The sequence below is a fragment of the Sesamum indicum genome, linkage group LG6, assembly GCF_026168435.1.
Source record: "Sesamum indicum cultivar Baizhima isolate 11 linkage group LG6, ASM2616843v1, whole genome shotgun sequence".
NCBI lineage: Eukaryota > Viridiplantae > Streptophyta > Magnoliopsida > Lamiales > Pedaliaceae > Sesamum > Sesamum indicum.
The window spans coordinates 73,298-93,509 of record NC_142662.1 but is presented as its reverse complement, the minus strand read 5'-3'; the positions used below and the strand labels follow the sequence as shown (position 1 = coordinate 93,509).

Below are 20,212 nucleotides of genomic sequence, written 5' to 3'. Positions count from 1 at the left end.
TGTGACTACATAAAACACATCAATGTTTATTTTTGTATATTTACGTCTTATTTGTGTATTTTTTATATATATAAAACAGACATAATTTGATAATAAATACTAATTTTTATCTATAAAAAATACAACATTAAACATAAAATATTTATATATATATTTATATATAAAAATATATAATTTGACAATGAACAATGATTTTTGTATCTCAAATCCCAACATGATATCTACACCACTTATTTTAAAATATTTTAAATTATCCAAAAACACAAATCCAAATATATCATCTATTTTCATCACACACTTACTTATCTTTATTTTTCTCTCTCTATTTTCAAAACACAAAACAAAACAACTAAAACGCAAATCCAAACACAATGATGGGTTTTTGGCTTTTTGTATTATTATTATTACTACTACTACTATTATTATATTTATTAGTATTACTACTACTACTACTACTATTATTATATTTATTAGTATTACTACTACTACTACTACTACTATTACCCTTGTCTTGGTCCGGTTCGGGTTTGTTTTTCGTGACCCGAACAGGGCTTTTCTTGTTTTTCGCAACAGGGACACAAATGGTTATGTCATTGCCCAACATGCAACATATTGCACGTCTTCATTGTTGTAGCTTCGGTCGCTGGCAGCTTATTTTCCCAAATTAACATTCTCTTTCTCGAATAAGCTTTCTGTGAACTCAGTGCTTTTTCCTGTCATGAAATTTAACTAAAACGATCCATTCACTTTGTTCGAGAAGATTTTAAACTGATATTTGACTTTGTTCATCTCCGTGAGACAGACCCATAATCCCCAAGCTTTTTTAGTAGAGATGCTGTCTTCAGTAATGGTTGATACCAGGGGAGCTTCGTCTGAGGTGGCTTTGATCTTGTTGAAAGTCACCATGTCTGGCCTCTGCAATTTCATGAAATAAAATGTTGGATGAGACCCCTTTCCTGCCGTTTCTGGAGCAACAAATACAAACTTTATCTCCAGAATATCGCATCTCTTTAAGTGGGGGTTATTTTTTCATGAATAAAAAACCGCCCCACTAATCCACTCCGGAAGTTTTGAGATTTTCGAAAAACTTGGTGACATAGTATGAACTAAAACAAGAGCTCCAAAATCATACCATTCTCAAACTTCTTTTGGTTTTGACCCTTCTAACATCCTTACCCTATTACATTTTTCGGATGTTTCTATAATGGTCTTGCCTGGGTTTACTCCTTTGCGGAAAATTAATTTTTCCCACATACGCTGGTAGTCCTGCCAAGCAGAAGAAGATATTAACTCGTTAGTATTAACCTTAGAGGTGCCTGTCATCGGCCTAAGGCTAATCTCTCCCTCTTTAACCACAAAGGTGCTGGGTTGACTTAAATCATCAGGTGTTTCCACTTCCTGTGACTCAATTGTTGCCGTTTTCACCAGAGTCTGGTGATAGCCTTGTGCAATCGGTACTTGAATCCGACACTGCAGGTCTAGAGGCATGTACTCTAGAGGCATGTTTTGGGTCATGCTCCCTTAACTCGTGAGTCATCCCAGAAGGTGACGCTTTCCGAATTGGTTCTCATAGGTTGTTCCGTAGCGAGGTGGATGCTAATAAGGTCTCCTTATTGCAACCTCGACAGTGTCTAGATCAGCTTTTTGGATTTGTCCGGCAACATGGACATTAACCGCTAGCTCTCCGAACTTTCTGTCAAGCTCCTCGAGGTTTTCCCCAAGGTGCTTGAGTCTCAACATGATGGAGTTTGCTTCATATGCCTCCATCTCTTGTCAGGAAATCTGCAAGAACGTTTTCATGAGATTTTATAACGACAACATTATAACAATAATATTGGCATTCAGCTTGCCATCTATTTTTTATTCTAATTTATTCTTTAAGAAAGCTTTGACATTAGTATTATCAACTTTTAAAATAAATTCTTTTAGCAAGTAAAAATAAAGGCTATTTTTTAAAAGCCTTCCAAATCGCAAAGAATTCTTTCTTATTGATGTTCCAAACTTTGGCTTGTTGTTCTAAGAACAACCCTCCTGTATATCTACAAGGTTCTTCCCTTGTAGTTTTCTTGTTCATGAGCGCTGCTGCCCATCTTTAATCATTGGCATCTGTATATACTACCAATTCATCCTCGTCCTATAGTATAGCAAGCTTTGGCAGGCTAACTTGTTTCAGCTCACGAACCCTTTTTGTGTAGATTTCTTCCTATTTCTACTTTGAACTCTTCGTTTCTTTCAAAAGTGATTGGAAATCCTTTCTATATCTTGCAAGATCCTTAATGAAGATACCTGCAAAATTAACAACTTCCAAGAAGTTCTGCAAATGCTTCTTGTCTTTGAGCACGTCTGGAAAATTGCGGATTTTCTCCACAATATGCTCCTGTAACATCCTTGTTTCTTTAATAAGAATTCCTAGAAATTCAATTTTATTGACAGCTATAGTGGTTTCTTTTCAGAAAGTACTAAACCTTCTTTATGACATGTATTCGAAAATATTTCAAAATATTTAATATGTTCTTTCATATTTTTGGATGCAATTAATATGTCGTTAATAGAGACAAACATGAACTCAAAATAATCTTTAAAAAGATTATCCATTTTTCTTTGAAATATTTGGGGTGCTAAACCCATTGGAAGCACATTTCAGATATATTGTCCCTGTGGTGTGGAGAATGAAGTAATTTTTGTTTATTCACTCTCCATCTTAATCTGATAAAACCTAGATTGCAATCAAATTTTGAAAACACTTTTGCCCCTTTAATATAATCAATTAAGTGTTCTCTACTAGCAATGTAATAACCATCAAACTCTAATATCTTATTAATGCCTTGATAGTTAATTACCAACCTGGGTTTACCTCTCTTAATCTCACCATGGTGCCTTACCAGAAAACCAGGGCTGCTGTAGGTAGAGATTCAAGGTTCGATGAGTCCAAGACTGATATGCTCTTTGATAATCATCTACATATCTTTCTTGTCTTCCATGTTCATCTAGATAGAATTGTATCGAACGTACTCGTACTTGCACTCTTCCTTGAGCTTTAGAGTAGCTTCGATCTTGTTCTTATCCCACCATACCAGAGGATTTTTACTGAAGATCATCTAGATAAGCTTCTTGACATTCTCAAGAGAAAGCATGCATTCCTCGTTAATATCTAGTGATTTCATTTCCATTAGTGTTTTTTTAAGGTTCACAATCTCCTCATCGAATTCCTTATAGAAGCTATCGCTGTCTATGAGTCCCTATTGCCTGAAAGACAAAAGGACCTTACCAAATTTTCTCTTATCCTGTATTTTTGGATGGTTAATCTGGCATCAAAATCACCACGTTTGTTGCGAAAATTTATTGACATTATCATGTTAACTGCCTTTTCTCTTCGCAACACTTGTATCTCACTACCACAGTTAGTAGTAAAGATTAACAGATTCCTCTGGTTATCTTGCATATATCTTGCAAATATTTGAATGAAATTGTTACCTAACAAGATATCAACACATGTACCATGAAAGTAAATAGGAGGTGTTTTTACCCTAAACCAGGGCGATCTAAATGCTCCTTAGATCATGATCTTAACTTCTCGTATTCCTTTACTGAGTATTAGGATTTTTTGTGAAAAATCTCTTCCTGCAATAACGGGTAATAGGGAAAACTCCAGGTTTTGTCGTGCAAATTCCTGATCCTGAAACAATATAAGCTGCAAAATACTCTGTCTTATATTGATTATACAACATACCTATATATATGTATATAGAAAATGGACTCGTCATTCAATCCTTCTGGTAACATCATCAAGATTGAATTCCATTCCCTTATCTTTTCTTCCCCATAGTTTATGATCTTCGAGGAAACTTAACCCCAAAATCACACTCTCGTTTTCTCGTCCTGCAACACCTGTGACTAAACTTTCATGACCTGCTATTTCTAACATACCTTCATAATTCCCAACAATAGGTTGCTGCAAATTATATAAGTCATCACAAGGGAAAAAAAAATTCTTTCTTAGTGATGTCAAATATAATTTGTATTTCTTCCATCCTTCAGAGCATCTAAGTTTTACGTTATCTACCCTAATCTCTTGAGGAGTTAAAGCTTTTAATAACTCTTTCTCGTTTCCATTGTAGCCTGTAATCCTATCTTTCGAAAAGGACATCCTGCTACTGAACTCAATTCTAGAGCTAAGTGTTCTATCTAAAACTGGGTGATCTTTTATGATGATATCAACACCACCTATTATAGGTATCTTAATAGGATTTGGTGTCATTACCTTGGCGAATTCCTTGAAAATTCTAGGAATTTCAATATACTCCTTCCTAAGAAACAAATCTAAATGATGCGTATTGGAAAGGGCATAAGCTATTTTATAAGTTATAAAATATGGTCTGTTACCTTCTTTCATTAGATCTTTTCTCTTAAAATCTTGTTGAAGGGTTAAAACTCTACTGAAATCTTGGTTTGCTAGGTTGTATGCAATTCTAGGATTAATGTCAAATATCAATTTTCCTGCATACAGATTTCCTATCATTGTTTCAAGACAACGATCACTTAAATTATTGATTCTTCTATCCATTATCGATAAATCTATTTTTGAATCAATTCTTTCCTTAAAAGTTGCTTTATTACTACTTCAATAGTTCCTCTGTGGATCTATTTCATAATAACATCTACTTCTTCTCTAAGCTTACTTAATTCTTCAAGAATTTGTTCTTTAGGAATTAAGTGCATCTCCATCACATTACCAATAAGTTCCATAGGTATAGCAAACTCACCTGAACTTACTTTGTAGATTATGTGATGCTTCCTTTGGTTCAGTCCTATCTGGTTCAGGACTTTCCCAATTCCTCCAATCCTAAATCCATCGTATGGGCTGAAGTTGGAATTTTGTTGCATGATTATTTTTATGATTTTATTTGACACCATCATTATGTAAAAGAACCTTGATAGGTATTCGAAAGTTTGAAGCCTATCTCCCTCGTTGTAATTATTCTGACTTGGTTGAAGATCCATCCGAATCAGTCTGTATTGTACGCTTTCGTTTGAAGGAAGATCTTCGAATTGGTAGATGGGTACCAAATTACCATAATAAACTGCATCTAGAATATAATCCGTGGCTTCAAATTTTCGCAATTCACCACGTTTCTGCGGGCAGTCGGGGGATATATGTCCTTTTGCTCTGCAGGTCCAGCAATTGCTGTCTTTGAAACTTTCATTGGCTCGGGTTTGTGATCGTCTGAAAGTTCTTCTTGTAGGGGTTCTTCCGGTGGATCTTGCATTTGTTCGTCTAGATCCTTGGGATGAAGCCCTTGTTGGTCCTATTCTTTGTCTAGATTTATATGTATGTTCTGGCTTTGGACTTGGACCACCATGATCTCCATCGGGAAAAGGTTTTTGGAAGTCCTGGGGTAGGAGTTACTACTTTGCTTCCTTCTTTTCCTTGGCTCGCTTGATTCTCCTATAACAGTTGGAAAATTATTGTTATCACAACAGAGAGGAGTTCGTTTGATTTTACCTCTTAGTCTTTTCATATTCTTTTAGATGGATGCTCGATAACACCAATCCTTCAGTTTATCTTTAAGGAAAGATATTTTTTGTGCCACTGAATCTAGCTGTCCTTCAGGTACTTTGTATGACTGAATCAATATTTTCCTCCATGGACTGCATATTTTTGCGAAGAACATTGGAGCTGTTACCTATGTTGCTACTCCACTTTGGAAGAAATACTTGAGGAACCAATAGATATATTCATCTACTGCGCAAATACTTCTTAATCAAGGCTGAAGAGAGCTTGTGCATATTCTCTAGCCTTTTCTACTCTACTTCCTTCGAAGTATCCATCTCCGATGAAGTGTATCTTGATAAGCATTCCTAGCCGGTCTGCTATCGCGCCTTTTGAATCTCCGGCAAGGATATTGGCTTTGGTATCTTTTGGGGTATTATCCCATCCGATCTTATCAAGCTCAACTCCACAAGCTTTATGAAGTTTTCCTTGTCGAGCTCTAAAGTAGTTGCTGCTATCTTGATGGCTACAACCCATTGGTCTATCAATTTCAGAAATCGATAATATCCAGGTTCAATATAGCACCATATGGATGTAAGGGCTGGAGCATGGTCCTTGCCCAAGGTGTATTTTCAGGCACTCTTTTTGGATTTCTTTCTGGATTTTTCTTTAGCCTTGTTCCCCCAAACATTGGAGTGGCATTAGTGTGGAAATCCGCACTTTCTCTCATCGGTTGATCCAGTGGAGGATCATTAGAACATGTACTTTCCTCCGGCAGTGTTAGTGCTGGAGTAATTTCATTGGTTTGAATAATCACTAAATCCACAATCCCGAGTTGGGAAAAAGATTTTGCCAATTCTTATAGATCTGATAGATCCGCTCTTGTTACCTCCATTATTTTATAGATATGATAGATGCGATAATCAGATCTTCTCTAGACTTTGGCTTTGGAATCTTTGTGGCCTTCCCCTTCTGGTATATAAAAGATACTGTTCCAAGTGCGTCCCTGATTCGCTCTTGTTTGGATTTTGATGTCTCAAGGTTCTTCCTTTGATTTCTCTTCAGATCTGTAATTTCTACCCTCAGATCCGCAAGGCCCTTGTGTAGATTGGGAAGGATCTTAAGGACCTCGTCCACCTGTTGGCTCAAAGATTGTGACGCCCCAAATATTATAATACATAATTGTAGGATTAATTGATAAATTTTTGTAAAATTTAGTTAATTAGCCACTAAATTATGGGTCATAATTGGAATATAATAAAACTTGAACGGATTAAATTGGAGTTCGTTATAATATTTTGGGACAATTTCTATTAATTAAGAAAATTAGGAAGGACGTAAATGGCAAGGTCGACCTCATTCATACTCATAATTTAAACCGACGACCCAGAGAGCCTTATCATTAAGTTCTCTCAATTTCTCCTTATGTTTATCAGTAATGAAAAATACTCTTATATATATATATATACATATAGCCATGCTATCTCTGTTATACTTGGATAATTCAGCAGCAGCAACTTAGCCTTGCATTAGGCTAACAAAGGGGGATTCTCCACTCCTTCAACGGCTTGCCGAAATCCGCAACAGGATGATCACCGAATTTGGGTCTTCAGAGGCAGCGATTGAGCAGATGACGAGATGGTCCACCCTAAAGGGACTCCAGACGTCGAAAGCCTATGAGTACTTCAGGCCAAAACTTGCAAGGCAGCCTTGGAAAGCAGCTATTTGGAAGGCTTTCATCCCGCCGAAGTACTCGTTCATCATGTGGCTTGGTCTGCGCAACAGATTGGCTACACGGGACAGACTCGAGTTCCTCCATGAGGAGGACTTATGTTCACTTTGCATCAACACCAAAGAATCGGCTAAACACCTTTTCTTTGAGTGCCCGTTTAGCACCTACGTTTGGTCACATATCCGAGTATGGCTTGGGATCAACCGACGTATGTCCACCTTGCACAGTGCGGTGAAATGGCTCAAGAAGGAGAAAACCGGATCCTCCGTTCATAACAAAGCACGACACCTCGCTTTGTCATGCACAGTCTACACCCTTTGGCGGCATCGTAACGAATTCATTTTTGAGGGTGTAGTACCCAATCCCGAGGGCCTTATTATTTCCGTGAAGATCACTGTCTATAGGGTCCTCTTGTCACTTTTCCCGCACGGTTTAATTGCTCTTTAAACTTTAGTGTGGGTCCATTGTATTTCTCCGGGTATGCCCGGAGTACCTTGTAAATATTACGGATGAATGAAAACTTACAATTCACCCAAAAAAGAATGGAAATAACGAATGCAAAAATTTAAAGAAGAAAACTTACAGGTGGCTTCTTCTTATGCCAAATGGAAAGTTTTTATAACTAAGGGAAAAGAAAGAAATTACAAGTGGAAATGCCTCAGCTTCAGCACATGAAGGCTTCCGAGGGCTTACAGAAAAAGGGGGGAGAAGGTTCTATTTATAACCAGTGGGTTCGGACTTGAAATCAATTCTTCACGTCCGCATGGCCTCCATCTGCCAAGTGTCCTCTCATTTTTGCCAAGTGTCCTCTCATTTTCGACACGTGTCATTCGGTCAATTTTTGTTGACTTGCCATGCTGTCAGTTCATTTCTTCATGAGTCTGGAGAAGCTACTTCCTTCCGACTCTGATCCCGACTGCTTGTGATCTTCTTTATCTTCAGATGATTCTGAAATGTCCATTTTTTATTTTTCTTTAAGTGTCTCCCGGATTCCTTTAAAAAGATTGTCAAGGAATTCTTCCTGAGAAGATTCTTCAAATGGATTTTGAGCTTCCCCAGCGAGACAAGAAAATTTATTTTCCCCATTTTTGCTTGAGGTCTCCATGGGAGAAGCAATTCCCGAAAGATTCCTTTTCAAATCATTTTCCATTTGTTTGAGATATTCCTCAATCATCTGATTTTTAGTGCTTACCCCCTTCTTATTCAGAATTCTCTGGGAGATATGCTCAAAAGGATTGGGTGCTTGATTTTCTTCCTTTTCTGCAAGAACTTTATATTCCTGCAATTTTTCCTCCATCTCATTGATGATCTCTTGACCATAGTATTTCTTGGTCTCGGGATCAATTTGCATTAGCTTGTTCCAGAATTTCGAACAAAACCTCCTTTTTATGCAAGGGATTTTCTGTAGGGTAATTCCTACCTCTGGCAGCCATTTCCAGATCCATGGGATAGAGAATTCAGTGAAAAAAATAGAGTGAAGCCATTCCTTCTATCCATTTCCTTGATTTTTCTGCTTGTATTATTTTCGGCGAATAATTTAGCCATTCTGTATAATATTCATGGAAGATTTCAGGAAGAATAGTAATTGATGGGCCGAAGCTTATCCACCATTGGTATACCCAATTTGGTATCTCTTGTTGAAAAACTAGTGGACAAATTTTGAAAAACCATGTATGTTTCCTTTTATAATTTTCATAGAGGAAAGCCTTATTGAACGCCTCAACATAATCCCAGTAGTTAAATTTTATTGTATTTTTTAACTCTGAGTGAAAGTATTCTTTTTCCCCTAAGGGGTTAATTCCCCATTCAACAGCAGTGATGAATTTTTTAATTACTGCTTTGGAATAATTGAACTCCTTCCCATTGCTAGAAAATGTGTGATTAATTTCAACACTTTGGGTAGCCTTAAGGATATATTCGTAATGTGCCTTAGGCTTATAGGACCCTGCTGGAAAAGATGCTACATTAAGATACCTCTTCATTAGATACCATGGGTCATTTTCCCACCTCAAGTCATCATTTTCAAGGAGTATAATTATCTCGTCGTGTTCGCTAAATTTGTAATTAACCAATTCATCTTCATCTTCCTGCAACATTTTTGCATAAGAGGCTGATGATTCATCAGTCGTTAATTTCTTATGTTCCTTTTTAAATTCAAGGAACTGTTTGAAGAGTTCATTCTCTTCTTCAGGGATGTTATTAAATTTTCCTATTCCTGAAATATTTTCTCTTACTAAGGCTCTATTTCCCATGCCTGACAATATCACCGGCTCGGAACCTACCTCCTCTCTGATTAGAGGAGGAATTTCTTCCTCTTCCCCTTTGGGGGAGCATTCCTGAAAAAACAAAGATGATTCATTAGCCCGCATAAAGACCAGCAATTTGCTGATGGTATAGCAAATTTGCTATCCAAAGTTGTTTCATACGATTTTCTGCAGTGACATTTGCATCTGGAAATTGTGTGAGAATATCAGAAATTACTTCCTTGACTTTATTAATTTGTTTTCTGATTATTTTTTGAATTCTTTTTAATCTTGTCTTATATTCAATTGGTTCGTCCCACAATTTCCAATGGTAAATAGGCCAATGAACTCCATCCATAAAATATCTTTCTCCTATGATCATTTCTTCAATCCAACCATTTGGAATTGTTGAGGAAATATTCATTCCTCTAAATATTTCATTATCAAATTCATCCAGATTTATTTCCATCAATATATTCTCTTGAAAGGAAATCAGGGAGACTATTTGTCTCTCCTTTAATATATTCAATGGAGAAATTAAATGGGGCAAGATGTGCTTGCCATCTAGCAAACATTTGTTTAGAAACATCATGTTTAAAATCTTTATTAAACATAAATTTAGCAGCAGAACAATCTGTCCTAATAGTGAATTCTTGATTAAGTAAATCATCTTGAAATTTTAAAACACATTTAACAATTGCAAGAACTTCTTTAGCAACCGTAGCATAATTTCTTTGGGCTGCTTTCCATTTCCCTGAATGGAATCTAACTAGGAATTCTTGTTTATTTTCATCAATTTGTTTTAGTATTCCTCCAAATCCAATATCAGAGGCATCTGTTTCAATAATTTTCTTCCAATTTGGATTAGCAAGAGTTAAACATGGTAATGATTTTACCTTTTGTTTAATTAACCTAACTGCTCTTGTATGTTCATTAGTCCATTCTGATGGATTCTTCTTAAGCCTATCATACAATATTGCTGTATCTTGGGCAAGGTTCTTATAGTAGGGGGCTATATAATTTAGACTGCCTAGAAATCTTTGTAGTTGAGTTTTGTCAGTAATTTTATCAGGGAATTTATCAGCGAATTCAATACTTTTATTGATGGGTATAATCTCTCCCTTTTCAATATGATGGCCAAGAAATCTGACTTTTGTTTGAAAAATGCTCATTTTTTATTTTGATAAAACCAAACCATTTTGGATAACTAAGGTTTTAAACATTTCTAAATGCTTAAAATGGTCCTCAATACTATTTGAGAACACTAAGATATCATCAATATAAACAATGATAAAATTAGAGAATTGATTAAAAATATCATTCATAATATTTTGGAATTTTGAAGGAGCATTTTTTAGTCCAAATGGCATAACATTCCATTCATAATGTCCAAATGGGACTGTGAATGCTGTTTTGTATCTATCTGATTCATTTATTTGAATTTGCCAATATCCTGATTTCAAGTCAAATTTTGAGAAAATTATTGCCCTATGTAACCTGTCTAACAAGTCCTTTTTATTAGGAATCGGATACCTTATCCATTTTAAGACTTTATTAAGAGGTTTGTAGTTTATTACGAGTCTAGGTTTTCCTCTTTCTTTTTCTGCATGTTTGTTAACATAAAATGCAGTACATGACCATGGTGACTTTGAAGATCTAATTAGTTTTTTCTCAATTAAAGAATTAATTTCATTTTTACATAATTTTAAGTATTCACTATTCATTTGGCATGGTCTTGCCTTAGTGGGGATGTTCGCTTCTGAAAATTCATTTTCATAAGGAAGGTTAACAATATATTTTTTTCTATGCCAAAAAGCATTGGGATGTTCATCACATATTTCTAGTTCAAATTTATTTTGGATCATTTTAATCTTCCCTTGTAATTTAGGATTTTTAAGTAATTCATTTATCTGTATTGAATTTATTTCCTCCTTAATAAAGCATATTTGGTTAGTTTTAGATATTATTAAATCTTTTATTTCATTTATAACCCTGTCTATTGGTTGGGTGATGAATTCAAATTTTATTATTTCATTATCATAGGTTCCTATTATGCCCTTTTCATTAATATTTTTTATCGGAAAAATCTTTTTAAGGAAGGGTGTTCCAAGGATAATTTCATTAGTTAAATCTTTTATTAGCAAGAAGCTTGTTGGAATACATTTTTTATTATTACATATGTAAGCTTTTGGAATTTTAAAGCTTATATTTAGTTTTTGGCCATTGGCAGATGATAAAGAGTGGGTCGTTTTTTCAAAATACCTAGTAGGTATAAGGCCTTGTTTAATACAGTTAATATCTGCTCCACTGTCAACAAGAGCCGTAAATGTTTTCCTAAAATTGTTATTTATTAAGAGATCAATTTTGACATTTCATTTTTGACTAGTGACTATTTCTAAAGTGGATAAAAATTATTCCTCGTATTTTTCTTCTCCTATTTCCCTATTATTATTTTCTTCTTCTATTTCTTTATTCTTACTAATTTCAATCCTTTCAAGTCTGTTTGTAAGAGACTGGTTGTATTTTTTAATATTCTTTATCTCTTCTTTTAACTTTTCGACTTCAATTTTGAGATCCTCTATAGTAGAGGGGTTATCTTTAATGGAATGTTTTTCATTAAGTAATTTCTTGACCTCAGCTATTGTATATGGTTCAAAGGGTTTATTAATAGTCCTATCATGAAATGGGATAGGCTCAGATGTGGAGGCATTATTACTATCAATCTTGCTTAGGATAATGTCCCTAACTTCAGGATCCTTTATTTCCCTAAGTAATTCAATAATATGATTATCTGTGAGAACATTTATTTTTCCCATTTCTTTAAATTTTGCCATTAATTCATAAAATTCTTGATGTGAATTATCTTCTTGCCTACATGAGCAAGATGGCTCTTTTTCTTCAGATTCAGAAGTGGTTGATGAATATTCAAAATTCTCTTCGATATTTTTAAGTTCATTTTGCTCTTCCGATTCTTCTGATTCAGAGGATTCTTCTTTTTCTGAAAATATTACATTGAGTATTTCTTGTTTTTCTTCTTCTTGTAAATTAAGATTATTTATTTTCTTTTTCAGCCTTCTAGCTTTTTTGTTTCTGCATCTATTAGCAAGATGATCTGTTTCTCCACAAATATAGCATCTTCTTATTTTCTTTGTGGTATTATTCTTAGCCTTCCATTCATTCTTTCTAGCTAAGTCTTTTTCTTTATTTATTTCTTTTCTAAATTTTCTCTTTTTGTACCTTTTTTCCTTAAACCTCGAAGTTCTATTCCTAGAGATTTTTGATTTATCGGATAGTTTCATTTCCATCCCAAATTGGGCACAAAACTGTCCTAATTGGCTTTTCTCTGTCAAATTTTGCCTTTTAATTTGTTTGTTTAATCTAATTTCGTTGCATAAATTTAATTCTTCCTGAATGCAGGTTCCAATAAACTTCCCATACGTATATTGATTATAGTTTATGTGCAGGTCTCCTTTTCTTAGGACATTTCTAACCCTTTCTGCAAAAAGATGGGGGAGGCCGTCTATAAATTTAGACTTCCAATGAGAATCATTTGACTCTGGGAGTTCCATTACTCTACTGAGGAATACATCTTTGTACCATCTAAATGAAGTTAATGTTTTACATTTTAAATTCTGTAAAAGTGTTCGAATATTTTCACTATTATCTGACCATCTACCTGTAAAATGCTCAACTATGTTTATGGCTAATATATAAACTGCTTTCTCTTCTGAGATATTATTTTCAATTTTTACTGTATTTAATATTTCATCTTTATCAGTTTGGCTGAGATAATTATCCCACCATGCCTTTAATTGGCCAGTAAATCCAGCTATGATCATTTTAGCAATAGCTTTATCGGAATTATTATTTCCTTTACAAATAGTACTGTACATCATCATTCTATGTATAGTATTGTAAATTTGTCTTTCTGTAAATCCATCAATGTTCCATTCATAAATTTGTTTCCCATTATAACTATTTTGGTCAATTATCTCTTGTTCTTCATAAAGGACATCTTGGGGTGTTGGCCTAGGACAATAAAATTTGGTTTGCATTGGCTTCCTGGCGAATTTTTCTATTTTGTTAATTTCCTCCATAAATTCGTCTTCATAATCCTGAGGATCTCCTTCATTATTTAGAGTATTTAATTTTAGAGTTTTAAATTTCTGATCTAATAGCTTTTCTAGGTCTCCTATAGGTTTTAAATTAAAACCTACAATATCTGGGGGTGGTTGTATTGAGGGTCTTGCGATAATTTCTCCTCTTGTCTCTTCAACTATTGTTTTAGTTGAGTTAATTTCCTTTTGCCAATTCTTTTGCCACTCCATAATCTTATCTATCTTATTATTTAATTCCATAATTTGTTCTCCTATAACATTTAAGTATAAGTTGGCATAATTTTGCTTCTTTAGTAACTCATTTATTTTTGTTATTGTAACTATTAAGGTGTTATCTTCAATTAATCTGGAAAATGCTTTAAAATTAATCTCAGTTTCATTAGAATTCATTTTGAAAGGTTGTTGAGGGGGAAAGACATTATTAAGGATTTTCCCATTTTCTAGGAAATATTTTCTCTCTAACACATTTAAATATTGTTTTGAATATTTGGTTATAAACCATGGAACAAAGGTAACTTTCTTATTCCATACAGATAGTTCCTTATAGAATTAGTTTGAAATCTCATTTTGTTTGTCAGGAGGGAAATTTTTAAAAAACCATTTTCTAAAGGGTTCCCACCTTTTTTTAGAAAATTCTTTCAGTATTACTTCTAATGGGGACCTCCTTCTCAATTACCCAATGTTCTGGAAACTCTACTTCGCTCCATTTTATTTGTCTCCTAGTATTAATTCTTGAATTCTGTAAATTTGTTTCAAAGAATACTGTTTGTTCAAGAGTTTTATTATCTTGTGTCTTACAATTAGGATTGAGTGTATGGAGAAGCTTATAGTAAATTCTATAACATATACATATTAATTCTGATCCAGGTGTATAATTATATCCATGGGTCTTAACATTTAACGTTAGTGCATCAAGTATATTAACATCCGACATAGATAACTGTAGATTTGGGTAAACATTAAAAAATACTGGCCCATGGGCTAGACTAGATTGGATTATTCCTATTAGAGATTTCTTCCAGTCTAAATTTCTGGCATCTCTTAGGGCAGCTAAAAAGCTTTCTGGTAAACCTTCTAATGTTAGAGGCTTAAAGGCTATTTGAACAAGACCAATATGTAAAAATTTATATTCTTCTTGGTAATGCCTTATATCCATAGAATCCAAAAGTTTTATTACTTTTTCCTCATTATCAAGAGTGATAGATTCTTCAGTAGTTTTTACTACCTGTTTAGTTTTCCAGAAATCAAATCTTCCGAAATTGTAAATTAATCTAGGATTTACTTTAGGAATTGACCATTTATTTAGTTGATCTAAATTCCTTGATTAAGTAAATCATCTTGAAATTTTAAAACACATTTAACAATTGCAAGAACTTCTTTAGCAACCGTAGCATAATTTCTTTGGGCTGCTTTCCATTTCCCTGAATGGAATCTAACTAGGAATTCTTGTTTATTTTCATCAATTTGTTTTAGTATTCCTCCAAATCCAATATCAGAGGCATCTGTTTCAATAATTTTCTTCCAATTTGGATTAGCAAGAGTTAAACATGGTAATGATTTTACCTTTTGTTTAATTAACCTAACTGCTCTTGTATGTTCATTAGTCCATTCTGATGGATTCTTCTTAAGCCTATCATACAATATTGCTGTATCTTGGGCAAGGTTCTTATAGTAGGGGGCTATATAATTTAGACTGTCTAGAAATCTTGGTAGTTGAGTTTTGTCAGTAATTTTATCAGGGAATTTATCAGCGAATTCAATACTTCTATTGATGGGTATAATCTCTCCCTTTTCAATATGATGGCCAAGAAATCTGACTTTTGTTTGAAAAATGCTCATTTTTGATTTTGATAAAACCAAACCTTTTTGGATAACTAAGGTTTTAAACATTTCTAAATGCTTAAAATGGTCCTCAATACTATTTGAGAACACTAAGATATCATCAATATAAACAATGATAAAATTAGAGAATTGATTAAAAATATCATTCATAATATTTTGGAATTCTGAAGGAGCATTTTTTAGTCCAAATGGCATAACATTCCATTCATAATGTCCAAATGGGACTGTGAATGCTGTTTTGTATCTATCTGATTCATTTATTTGAATTTGCCAATATCCTGATTTCAAGTCAAATTTTGAGAAAATTATTGCCCTATGTAACCTGTCTAACAAGTCCTTTTTATTAGGAATCGGATACCTTATCCATTTTAAGACTTTATTAAGAGGTTTGTAGTTTATTACGAGTCTAGGTTTTCCTCTTTCTTTTTCTGCATGTTTGTTAACATAAAATGCAGTACATGACCATGGTGACTTTGAAGATCTAATTAGTTTTTTCTCAATTAAAGAATTAATTTCATTTTTACATAATTCTAAGTATTCACTATTCATTTGGCATGGTCTTGCCTTAGTGGGGATGTTCGCTTCTGAAAATTCATTTTCATAAGGAAGGTTAACAATATATTTTTTTCTATGCCAAAAAGCATTGGGATGTTCATCACATATTTCTAGTTCAAATTTATTTTGGATCATTTTAATCTTCCCTTGTAATTTAGGATTTTTAAGTAATTCATTTATCTGTATTGAATTTATTTCCTCCTTAATAAAGCATATTTGGTTAGTTTTAGATATTATTAAATCTTTTATTTCATTTATAACCCTGTCTATTGGTTGGGTGATGAATTCAAATTTTATTATTTCATTATCATAGGTTCCTATTATGCCCTTTTCATTAATATTTTTTATCGGAAAAATCTTTTTAAGGCAGGGTGTTCCAAGGATAATTTCATTAGTTAAATCTTTTATTAGCAAGAAGCTTGTTGGAATACATTTTTTATTATTACATATGTAAGCTTTTGGAATTTTAAAGCTTATATTTAGTTTTTGGCCATTGGCAGATGATAAAGAGTGGGTCGTTTTTTCAAAATACCTAGTAGGTATAAGGCCTTCTTTAATACAGTTAATATCTGCTCCACTGTCAACAAGAGCCGTAAATGTTTTCCTAAAATTGTTATTTATTAAGAGATCAATTTTGACATTTCATTTTTTACTAGTGACTATTTCTAAAGTGGATAAAAATTCTTCCTCGTATTTTTCTTCTCATATTTCCCTATTATTATTTTCTTCTTCTATTTCTTTATTCTTACTAATTTCAATCCTTTCAAGTCTGTTTGTAAGAGACTGGTTGTATTTTTTAATATTCTTTATCTCTTCACTAAAAGTTAAAAGAAGAGACTTGAAAGGATTGAAAGGATACAACCAGTCTCTTACAAACAGACTTGAAAGGATTGAAATTAGTAAGAATAAAGAAATAGAAGAAGGAAATAATAATAGGGAAATAGGAGAAGAAAAATACGAGGAAGAATTTTTATCCACTTTAGAAATAGTCACTAGTCAAAAATGGAATGTCAAAATTGATCTCTTAATAAATAACAATTTTAGGAAAACATTTACGGCTCTTGTTGACAGTGGAGCAGATATTAACTGTATTAAAGAAGGCCTTATACCTACTAGGTATTTTGAAAAAACGACCCACTCTTTATCATCTGCCAATGGCCAAAAACTAAATATAAGCTTTAAAATTCCAAAAGCTTACATATGTAATAATAAAAAATGTATTCCAACAAGCTTCTTGCTAATAAAAGATTTAACTAATGAAATTATCCTTGGAACACCCTTCCTTAAAAAGATTTTTCCGATAAAAAATATTAATGAAAAGGGCATAATAGGAACCTATGATAATGAAATAATAAAATTTGAGTTCATCACCCAACCAATAGACAGGGTTATAAATGAAATAAAAGATTTAATAATATCTAAAACTAACCAAATATGCTTTATTAAGGAGGAAATAAATTCAATACAGATAAATGAATTACTTAAAAATCCTAAATTACAAGGGAAGATTAAAATGATCCAAAATAAATTTGAACTAGAAATATGTGATGAACATCCCAATGCTTTTTGGCATAGAAAAAAATATATTGTTAACCTTCCTTATGAAAATGAATTTTCAGAAGCGAACATCCCCACTAAGGCAAGACCATGCCAAATGAATAGTGAATACTTAGAATTATGTAAAAATGAAATTAATTCTTTAATTGAGAGAAAACTAATTAGATCTTCAAAGTCACCATGGTCATGTACTGCATTTTATGTTAACAAACATGCAGAAAAAGAAAGAGAAAAACCTAGACTCGTAATAAACTATAAACCTCTTAATAAAGTCTTAAAATGGATAAGGTATCCGATTCCTAATAAAAAGGACTTGTTAGACAGGTTACATAGGGCAATAATTTTCTCAAAATTTGACTTGAAATCAGGATATTGGCAAATTCAAATAAATGAATCAGATAGATACAAAACAGCATTCACAGTCCCATTTGGACATTATGAATGTAATGTTATGCCATTTGGACTAAAAAATGCTCCTTCAGAATTCCAAAATATTATGAATGATATTTTTACTCAATTCTCTAATTTTATCATTATTTATATTGATGATATCTTAGTGTTCTCAAATAGTATTGAGGACCATTTTAAGCATTTAGAAATGTTTAAAACCTTAGTTATCCAAAATGGTTTGGTTTTATCAAAATAAAAAATGAGCATTTTTCAAACAAAAGTCAGATTTCTTGGCCATCATATTGAAAAGGGAGAGATTATACCCATCAATAAAAGTATTGAATTCGCTGATAAATTCCCTGATAAAATTACTGACAAAACTCAACTACAAAGATTTCTAGGCAGTCTAAATTATATAGCCCCCTACTATAAGAACCTTGCCCAAGATACAACAATATTGTATGATAGGCTTAAGAAGAATCCATCAGAATGGACTAATGAACATACAAGAGCAGTTAGGTTAATTAAACAAAAGGTAAAATCATTACCATGTTTAACTCTTGCTAATCCAAATTGGAAGAAAATTATTGAAACAGATGCCTCTGATATTGGATTTGGAGGAATACTAAAACAAATTGATGAAAATAAACAAGAATTCCTAGTTAGATTCCATTCAGGGAAATGGAAAGCAGCCCAAAGAAATTATGCTACGGTTGCTAAAGAAGTTCTTGCAATTGTTAAATGTGTTTTAAAATTTCAAGATGATTTACTTAATCAAGAATTCACTATTAGGACATACTGTTCTGCTGCTAAATTTATGTTTAATAAAGATTTTAAACATGATGTTTCTAAACAAATGTTTGCTAGATGGCAAGCACATCTTGCCCCATTTAATTTCTCCACTGAATATATTAAAGGAGAGACAAATAGTCTCCCTGATTTTCTTTCAAGAGAATATATTGATGGAAATAAATCTGGATGAATTTGATAATGAAATATTTAGAGGAATGAATATTTCCTCAACAATTCCAAATGGTTGGATTGAAGAAATGATCATAGGAGAAAGATATTTTATGGATGGAGTTCATTGGCCTATTTACCATTGGAAATTTTGGGACGAACCAATTGAATATAAGACAAGATTAAAAAGAATTCAAAAAATAATCAGAAAACGAATTAATAAAGTCAAGGAAGTAATTTCTGATATTCTCACACAATTTCCAGATGCAAATATCACTGCAGAAAATCGTATGAAACAACTTTGGATAGCAAATTTGCTATACCATCAGCAAATTGCTGGTCTTTATGCGGGCTAATGAATCATCTTTGTTTTTCAGGAATGCTCCCCTAAAGGGGAAGAGGAAGAAATTCCTCCTCTAATCAGAGAGGAGGTAGGTTCCGAGCCGGTGATATTGTCAGGCATGGGAATAGAGCCTTAGTAAGAGAAAATATTTCAGGAATAGGAAAATTTAATAACATCCCTGAAGAAGAGAATGAACTCTTCAAACAGTTCCTTGAATTTAAAAAGGAACATAAGAAATTAACGACTGATGAATCATCAGCCTCTTATGCAAAAATGTTGCAGGAAGATGAAGATGAATTGGTTAATTACAAATTTAGCGAACACGACGAGATAATTATACTCTTTGAAAATGATGACTTGAGGTGGGAAAATGACCCATGGTATCTAATGAAGAGGTATCTTAATGTAGCATCTTTTCCAGCAGGGTCCTATAAGCCTAGGGCACATTACGAATATATCCTTAAGGCTACCCAAAGTGTTGAAATTAATCACACATTTTCTAGCAATGGGAAGGAGTTTAATTATTCCAAAGCAGTAATTAAAAAATTCATCACTGCTGTTGAATGGGGAATTAACCCCTTAGGGAAAAAAGAATACTTTCACTCAGAGTTAAAAAATACAATAAAATTTAACTACTGGGATTATGTTGAGGCGTTCAATAAGGCTTTCCTCTATGAAAATTATAAAAGGAAACATACATGGTTTTTCAAAATTTGTCCACTAGTTTTTCAACAAGAGATACCAAATTGGGTATACCAATGGTGGATAAGCTTTGGCCCATCAATTACTATTCTTCCTGAAATCTTCCAGGAATATTATACAGAATGGCTAAATTATTCGCCGAAAATAATACAAGCAGAAAAATCAAGGAAATGGATAGAAGGAATGACTTCACTCTATTTTTTTCACTGAATTCTCTATCCCATGGATCTGGAAATGGCTGCCAGAGGTAGGAATTACACTACAGAAGATCCCTTGCAT

At 33.3% G+C, this 20,212-nt stretch overlaps 1 protein-coding gene across 1 annotated transcript; it reads left to right on the top strand.

The window, feature by feature from the left end:
- The first annotated feature begins 7,079 nt into the window (after positions 1-7,079).
- On the top strand, positions 7,080-7,670 carry LOC148787618 (uncharacterized). The gene has a single exon (XM_088882174.1). It carries the CDS (start codon positions 7,080-7,082, stop codon positions 7,668-7,670), a length of 591 nt encoding a protein of 196 aa, XP_088738300.1.
- Positions 7,671-20,212: the final 12,542 nt, after the last annotated feature.